Source organism: Cotesia glomerata, linkage group LG2, assembly GCF_020080835.1.
Source record: "Cotesia glomerata isolate CgM1 linkage group LG2, MPM_Cglom_v2.3, whole genome shotgun sequence".
NCBI lineage: Eukaryota > Metazoa > Arthropoda > Insecta > Hymenoptera > Braconidae > Cotesia > Cotesia glomerata.
Genome location: NC_058159.1, coordinates 15,008,153 through 15,017,570, shown reverse-complemented (window position 1 = coordinate 15,017,570; position 9,418 = coordinate 15,008,153). Strand labels below are relative to the sequence as shown.

General features: G+C 35.1%; 1 protein-coding gene across 5 annotated transcripts in view; it reads right to left on the bottom strand.

Annotated features, from left to right (window-relative positions):
• Positions 1-580: 580 nt before the first annotated feature.
• Positions 581-9,418, bottom strand: part of LOC123260037 (dystrobrevin beta) — an 822,761-nt gene continuing 813,923 nt past the window's right edge. For all 5 annotated transcript variants that reach the window (XM_044720962.1, XM_044720963.1, XM_044720964.1 and 2 more), the window contains one exon: positions 581-797. In XM_044720962.1, the coding sequence (XP_044576897.1) occupies positions 730-797 (68 nt within the window). In that variant the 3' untranslated portion in view covers positions 581-729. The remainder of the gene's footprint in view (positions 798-9,418) is intronic.

Here is a 9,418-nt window from a genome sequence, read left to right as displayed (position 1 = left end):
TGTGAAGAATAATCATAGAGTGAATGTAAATTGTAATCAAATAGAATCATATTTAAGTGTGTCAGATGAGGTTATTTGTTGAGGAGATTGATGAGACTTCATAAAAATAAATGTTAACACATTTGCTTGATGCTCGGAACCCATAAGGACTAAGTGAAGATCAACGTAGAGTAGAAACAAAAATCATAATTCACAAACTAAATGCTGTTCGAACAAATTTAAAGGTTACGAGCAGTGTAATATCTGATGTTTAGGCTAAAGCGCTGGCGATCTCCAATATTTTAAGTATCATTTCCATGCATAGAGAAAAAATTGTAGGTGTCTATAATACAGATATGTTAACAAACATAGATATCGTCAATATGATTTTTATAAGCGGACAAAAATTGTACTTACATTCAACAAAATTAGAAAAAAAAATAACCTTTGGTGGGGCATAATGCAAAGTTGAAAAGTTCAATTAATGCTTTATTTAATTATTTTAATACACAAAAACTTTAAATCGGTTAGTTTATTGACGAGTTGAGCAATGAAAAATTCATAAACTTCAATACACTTAGATAAAATAAAATCCATCAAATTTATTTTAAGCTTTTTATTATTCGTAACTTCGTTTACATGTCAAGTAAATTTTCTTCTTCATTCAATGGTGATGTAAAATATTGTTCCATGTATGGATAATTATTGAAGAGAATGTGCAAAAAAACATATTTTTTTTTTTCGGAGATGTTATAGATCGTCATGCTGGAAATTCACTTCTGCATCATTGTCGTTCTCGATTACTTTACTTTCAAGATCTGGAAGCATAAATTTTATTTGTCAATTATTGATTGAAGCAAGAGATAGGAACTTCATAAAAATTTACAATTTTATATTAATTAAACCGAATGTGTTCTTTGGTTGCCCAATAGTTTACGGTAATCTGAGATGAAAAGATCAAAGAAGTCGTATGAAGTAACATTTGGAACGTTGTGCATTTGAAATTAACAAAAAGTGGCAGAGATGGCCAGAGGGGTTAACCGTTGGACCATTTTTTTTCACCAAAACCGCCATAATTTTTAAACCGTTTGAGACGAAAATTTCTTATCAACTTATTTCTGCAGGGCATTAAGTTTCTTTAACAAATGCCGACATCCAGGATTTTTTGAAATATCTGTTGAATTTCCGAAATAAGCAGTGAATGTTTGACTTATAAAAATGCATAAACAAATTACAAATGCTGTCATGAACTTGGAAACCTCTACTCGTTGCAACTATGGATGTTTTCGAGCTTGAATATAGCAAGACGTACCGAAGTTAGCCTGCAATTTGCTGTCACTTAAACCATGATACGACGAATTCTTGCTGAAATATCGGATTTTGAATAAAAAATCGATATCTCAGTAACCAATGAACGCAAAGTAAAGTGAATGTGAATCTCGAAAACCTGAATTAATTCCCTACAAGAGAGTCCTTACTCTTTATAGTTTTTTCAATAAAAAAAAAATCTTTCATATTCTACATAAATGAGAAAAGTCAAAAACAGAGGACTTTTAATGACTTTCTAAAAATCAAGCGCTCAATTGAATAAAACAGCGCTGTTCAGTGAACTGGCCCATTTACTAGCGACACGCCACTGATGGGCTCCTAGAGAGCCATGAGCCACACCTGATCACCGTTCATTCCCGCTATTCTAAGCCAACCAGAAAATTCAACGCTTTGAATTTTCTGACGCTTGCGCAAACCGAGTTACTCTGACGTCACGAGCACGCCAGTTATAACGAATTCTCTCATTGGTTATCGATGGCGACCTCGATAAAAGGGATTTTCTTGTTGGTTGCTTCGCTTCACGGACATGCGCAGTCAGGTTTCTTCAAAAAACTGACCAAAAAGACGACGCATTATTCTATACATTGCTCTAGCGGTTTTTGTTTACGCTTCGCCATTATTGAAATCAATTCGTTTTACGCTTATAAAGTCCGCTATTGTTAATTAAATAGCGAAGTAAATTTGGCTAGTTGCGCTTAATTATTTTAAATCTGTTTCAGATTAGTTTTTGAGCTTTTTTTCGCAAATTTACGGCTTTATTTCAGTTCTGGTTCCTCCACGTAGAAAGCGGCTACCATCTTTTCAACGCCGCTGTGCTTAAACTATCCACAATTTTAATAATAATCTGCTAATTATTTGATAGCTAATCAAGTGAAATTAGTATAAATAAATACAAAGTTTTGTTATCTTTTTATATTTTTGTGGTTGTAATTGAGATGACCAGTCTAAACCTGATCCGAGATTTCTCGTTCATTAGTACATTTTTCAAGCGCCATTCGGCCACACAAGAGATAAAAGGTAGATTTTGTAGTGGAAATAAGATAAATTATTCAACTAATATTTACATTTACAAACAATTATACTGCAGATTTACTCTTTACTAAGATCAATTGATAATTGACAGTACTTTCACACTGACAAGTTGTTTGACTTTTGTCCTACCTGAAATTGATTCTAAATAACAATTTAACCTCTATAAAATAACTACAAACGATTAAAAAATGACAATTTTAAGGGTAAAATGAGAGGGAATTCGATTAGCTTTATCTTAAATTTACCAGAAATGAGCTATATTTTCTCAATCAAAAGTAATGTTCGATGAAAGTCACGACAATCGCGATTTTTCTGATTTCGAAAATTTTAGATGGCTACCATATCTAGCTAATCAACTGTTATGTCCAGGAAAAATCTAATAGTTTAAATTTTTTTTATTCTTTATATTATTTCCATTCGTTCTACTTCGATACGACAAAATTTTATCTTTAAAAATTTCGGACCATTACTGGGTCATAAATTACTTTTAAGCTTAAATTTTTTTTTAATCTCAAATTTCAAAAGGTTCTTGGATATTTTCTGTTTTATTACCCAGATGCATTTTCTCTTTTCTCGGATTACTAAACTAAAAATAAAAATAATCTCGAATAAATGGAGGAATCTTTTTAGAAAATGCATCTGACCCAAGCCTAAGCCTACCAGGGCAATAAAATTCTCACTAAGAGACCCACTCAAAGGGACTAAAATTTTATGGCCTTTTGAAATTTTATACTTATAATAACCAGATGTGTTCAAAATAACAAATTATTTTTAATGTCTCTCGACAAATATCTTACTCAACAAATTTTTATTTAAACAAATGCCGTATAGAAAAACCCATATTATCAACATCAGAATTATCTCACGATAGAATAAGTAAATGTTAAAGAATTTTCTTTTTTCTTTCACATAAATTATTAACCAGATAAAATTCAAAGAGAGTAAATAAAATCCTCCAAATAAGGGAACATTTATAAATAGAATAAAATAACGAAATTTTATATCATAACGGTACTGGTTATAAAGTTAAACAATTATCGAGTCAGATAATAATATAAGGTCAAAACAAATTTATTAAAGTCAAAGTAAAATCATAAAGCTTAACAATTATCGAGTCAAATAATAATATAACGTCAAAACAAAATATTTAAAAGTTAAACAATTAAAGCCAAAATAAATTATTAAGGTCAAATTAAAAATTTTAAGATCAAACTAATTTCTCGATGATTATTATATGCAAACAAAATACAACCCATTGTTGTAAGATTTGCAATAAATGAGGGAACTTCTAAAATCCTATTAACTAATGAAATATTAATTCTGAATAAACACGTGTATTTTTGACCACGTGTTAAAACAATTAAAATATTCTCAACATTAGCACTTTTCGCATTATTATTATTTTCAGTCTAAGAATTAATAACTTGATTTGACAAAGATATTCATACCTAGGAAATTTATTAAACAATTTTTAACAATAAAGCAAATATTATAAATAATGAAACTACCATGTGGCGATTGTCCTAATTATCATACTTTAACGAAAATATGAATAATGGATCGATAAGATAATTTTATGTACTTAAACAAATAATATTAAGAAACAAAATTTATAAATAAATTTAATAATTATTGTGCATGTTGGTGTATGTGTGGGTGCGCACGCACATGGGCCAACGTTTTGGGCGGGACTAGCCGTTTTCCTTAAGAAAATATAGTAAGAAAGGGAACAGACCCGGAAAACTGCTTCCTGATTGGATGCAGTTTTCCCCCGAAAATTGTGTCTATTTCGGAATGATCACGGACATAAAAGGGCCTTGTTCACCCGAATCGTTCTCTAGTTCATCCTCAGAAGTCAAGTGTCCACACACTTCAAGTACCTACCGGCGTTAGTCCCGACTAACCTTCAATACGGTGTTCTCACACTTAACATAATACTTTAATAGAAATTTAAATTCAGTTTTGATCAGTTAGCATCAGTGCATAAGAAAAACTTTGACCAGGTACCGTAATTTATATTATTATATTTAATCTGATTTCCAAATTCTTGTAAAACTTGCGTTGTATTTCGAAATTTATACACTGAATATATTTTATAATTTAAAATTACCTCTATCTGTATTTCTTTATCTAAAAATCCTAGTACTCAACACGATCCCGGTCTATAGGCTGAAAAGCTTGGGCCAAAAATAAATTAATTAATTACTCCAATTTCTGGACGTAACAAATTGGCGCTCGAACAGGGACCGTTGAGTATTAGATTTTTCAGAAATTATTATATCAAGTAAATAAAGTGGCAGCGCTTCCAATAGCGCACCATTTTTGATAAATTTCTAATTAATATTTTGTTATTATTACCGACATTTCAATTTATCTAAAAATTGGCAGCGCTTCCAGCAGCGCACCAATTTCGATAAATTTTAATCAATATTTCTTTATTATTACCGATATTTTTTTAATTTATCTACAAATTGGCAGCGCTTCCAGCAGCGCACCAGTTTTGATAAATTTGAGTTAATATTTCATTATTATTATCGACATTTTTATCTATCTACAAAGTGGCAGCGCTTCCAGCAGCGCACCATTTTTGATAAATTTCTAATTAATATTTTGTTATTATTACCGACATTTCAATTTATCTAAAAATTGGCAGCGCTTCCAGCAGCGCACCAATTTCGATAAATTTTAATCAATATTTCTTTATTATTACCGATATTTTTTTAATTTATCTACAAATTGGCAGCGCTTCCAGCAGCGCACCAGTTTTGATAAATTTGAGTTAATATTTCATTATTATTATCGACATTTTTATCTATCTACAAAGTGGCAGCGCTTCCAGCAGCGCACCATTTTTGATAAATTTCTAATTAATATTTTGTTATTATTACCGACATTTCAATTTATCTAAAAATTGGCAGCGCTTCCAGCAGCGCACCAATTTCGATAAATTTTAGTCAATATTTCTTTATTATTACCGATATTTTTTTAATTTATCTACAAATTGGCAGCGCTTCCAGCAGCGCACCAGTTTCGATAAATTTGAGTTAATATTTCGTTATTATTATCGACATTTTTATCTATCTACAAAGTGGCAGCGCTTCCAGCAGCGCACCATTTTTGATAAATTTATAATAAATATTTTCGTTATTACTACCGACATTCCCAATTTATCTATAAATTGGCAGCGCTTCCAGCAGCGCACTAGTTTCGATAAATTTTAATTAATAATAAATTTTCTTTCGGTATCCCCAAATCTAGTTACAAACTGGCAGCGCTTTCAGCAGCGCACCAGTTTTCAATAAATTTTAACCAATTCTTATTTCGTGACTAATTAACCACATTTTAATAACGTAGTAGTATCCATATTTAAAATACCATATGCCCAAAAGAGGAAATCGAGCCGGCCGCAAAGTCCGCCAACGGCTAGAAAAGAAACAAAAAACTAAACAAACGAAAGCGTCAATTCATAAAATTTCAGAACAAGTGGTAAAAAGAAACATCATTTTAATAAGGAAAGATCAGAGGAAAAAGTCGATTCGTAAAATCGCGGAACGAATAGTAAAAAGAACTATCACAGTGGTAGTGTTTGACAATTATCCCGAAAAACACGAACCGGATCAAAAATTATCTAGACTATATTTCTCTAAGACAGAAGCTCTAGTCTCTTTAGGGGTTTCTGGAAGACGCTGGGTACCTTTAATTAATCTAGAATAAAAATTAGGGTTGGAAATCTGATTAAATATTTGATCATTTGCATGATAATATTTCCTTTTTATTATTTTTTTATATTATATATACACATATTCTTGTTCATTATAAACCTATATTTTATTCTTTTATTGATGAGTTGTGAAATCTTGAAATTTTCCGTACTATTAACGATTATCCGCACGTAGTTCGCACCAACGGACATAGGAATTAGATGTCTGGTGAAGAAGACCCAAAACCTTATTCACTAAGAAAACACGGAGACGCTCCATACGCGGCAGGTCTCCCGATTGTTAAACCTAGAAAACCGAAATTTCAGTTCACTAGTCCCCAGGGTGTCGATCGTACCGTAGACTCAGGGGTTGGGAAATCTTTTTATAATTACGAAATTTCTTCAGACGAAGAAGATTTACCGTCTCAGGAATCAGGAACAGCTGATTCAGCAAATAACGCTCCTGTAGTTCCCACAGTCCCAACGACTTCTATAGTTCCAGTAGCTCCCGTACCTTTCGTAGCGCCTGCAGTTCTAATAGTTCCGGAACCTCCCGTGGAACCGAGAAACTGGTACCGCGTTCCACCGGGAAAAACTTTAGACTTGCCGAACAAATCATCGCGCAAATAATTAACCAAAATTCTCCCCTGATCGCTAATCCGGACAATATAATACCAGTAGTAACCGCTCCAGTCGCGGAAGACATGGCACTCGCGCCAAACCAAAATATATCGTTAAACGACGCTCTGGCGTTTGTTCCAAAATTCGAGGGAAATCCAGGTGAATTGTTGGACTTTCTAAAAATGTTGTGAAGAAGCCAAATCGGTTTTACCCGCAGGGGCCGAGGGAAATTTAGTAAAATTAATATACGGTGGTAAGCTCGGGGCAAAGGTAAAGGCTTCGATTAACTCGACTATTCCGGTCAACATCGCCGAACTAAACGAAAAATTGAAGAAAATATATATACCGTCAAAATCATTGTTCCAATTACAGGGTGAACTGGGTAGGATGTTTCAAAAGGAAGGGGAATCCGTGGTAGATTTCGTAAATCGGTTACGGAAGAAGGGGCGCGAAATTGTCGACGTGTACGAAAACGAAAACCCCAATTTAACTGCCGAACAGCTAGAGGCCTTCCGAAATAAAACGGATGCTTCAATATCAACGTGTTTCTCCCAAAATTTAATAAACGAAATCGACCAGCGCATGCCGGTTTGCCAGAACGTCGAAGATGCTCTAACAAACGCGATAAGGATAGAGAAAAAGATTAACGCGCGACAAGAATTACGTCGCGACCAAAAACCCGAGAAAAGAAGAGAAACCCCAAAAGACGAACCCAAAACCCCAAAAGGGGGGAAAACCGTTAATTACGTCGCGGAACCGCATACAAACCCGACAACAAAGGTTAATCCGAGGACAAATCAAAATTATACTAAAAATGCTAGCGACACGTGTCGAAAATGTAACAAACCGGGTCATTACGCGAGGGATTGTCCGGAAAATTCGTGCCAGATCTGCTTCCAAAAGGGACATACGGCGAAGAATTGTACTCTATTCAATAACGGCACTATTCAAGACAAGTACGCGAATGTACGGTGTCAATTATGCGGGAAAAAGGGGCATTCCGCGCGGTATTGCGAACTTAATCCCAACGCGAAACCTAGCCCGAATCAGCCAGCAGGCTCGAATAGCAACTCGTCAAGCAACACGGGTAAATATTGCTCTTATCACAAAACGACTAATCACGACACCAGTGAATGTAGGGCGCTACAACAAAATCCTAACAATCCCCCAACCTCTTCTTTTCCTCAGGATGCAGGGAAAAACAATCGACCGTCACACCCGGTGAATGTGACACAAGAGGTGACGTTCGAGGGAGATTCGGAGTAAATAACGTCAATATAACACTAGATCCGGATAACCTGCCTTACGCTGTGGTAGGCAGATTACCCGAAAGAGGAGACGTCATTATGATGCTCGACTCTGGGGCTACCCCCAACTTAATTAAGCGTAGATTCATTAGGAATAATAATAATATAGACATAAACGATAAGATCGAGATTCAAGGGATCGCGAATGATCCAATTTCGACTTTAGGTAGCGTAAAAATTAAACTTTTTGGCAAGAGCACTACATGTCATGTAGTTCCTGACAATCTAGCAATACCCCACGCCGGTTTAGTGGGTTCGGAATTCTTCACCGCGCACGGAGCAAAAATCGATTATGAACAGCGAATACTAGAGATCGAGGATCGCAAATATCCTTTCAAAAGACCCAATCGAATAGAGAACGGGGTCATGTATCTCCCAAGCCGCAGTGAATCTACTTTCGTGAACGTGTCGAATTCCGAATTAAAAGAGGGTTTTATTCCGAAATTAAAAATTTGTAAAGGGGTGTTCGCGGGAAATTGTTTAGTAACAATCAGAAACGGTCGCGCTTATTTACAAGTATATAATACTACCGAAAACGAAGTAGGAGTGAAAATCCCTACTATTTCCGTGCGGGAAGTACACGAGAAACGCGACTTTACACCTCTAAGTCCAATAACTGAAACTACTGACGCACATCAAAGTTTTAAAATTACCAAACAGATATTTTCGGTCGTAACAAACTTTAAAAATAACGAACGTTTCGATAAGGTTAAACCTTTACTTCGCTTAGATTATTTAAACGAAAACAAAAAATTGCACGTTGAGCAGCTTGTAAAAAGATACGCGGACCGATTTTACATTCCGGGGGAACCCCTAAGTTCCTCTAACAATTATCAACACAGAATCCCTACACACAGTGATCGACCAATAACTATTAAACAGTACAGAATACCACAAGCCCTTAAACCGGAATTAGAAAGACAGATTAAGGAAGGACTCGACACAGGCATCTTACAGCCTTCAGAGTCCCCCTATAATAGTCCAGTCTGGATCGTCCCTAAGAAATCTGATTCTCAGGGAAATAAGAGGTGGCGCGTCGTAATAGACTTTCGATTATTAAACGAAGAAACCATTACGGACGCGTACCCACTACCTAACATAACTGACATACTGGACCAATTAGGCGGGTCTACATATTTCTCGGTTTTTGATTTAGCGTCCGGTTATAATCAGATAGAGATGGATCCGAGAGACCGTCACAAAACAACCTTTTCGACCCCTCAAGGACATTGGGAGTATCTCCGAATGCCCTTCGGACTAAAAAACGCTCCAGCAACTTTCCAGAGGTTGATGGACTCGGTATTAATGGGGTTACAAGGGACGGCTCTATTCGTGTATTTAGATGACATAATAATATTCGCTAAAAACTTGGAAGAGCACGAACAAAAGTTAAATGATCTAATGCTCCGGTTAAGACAAGCCAATCTTCAATTGCAACCCGACAAATGCG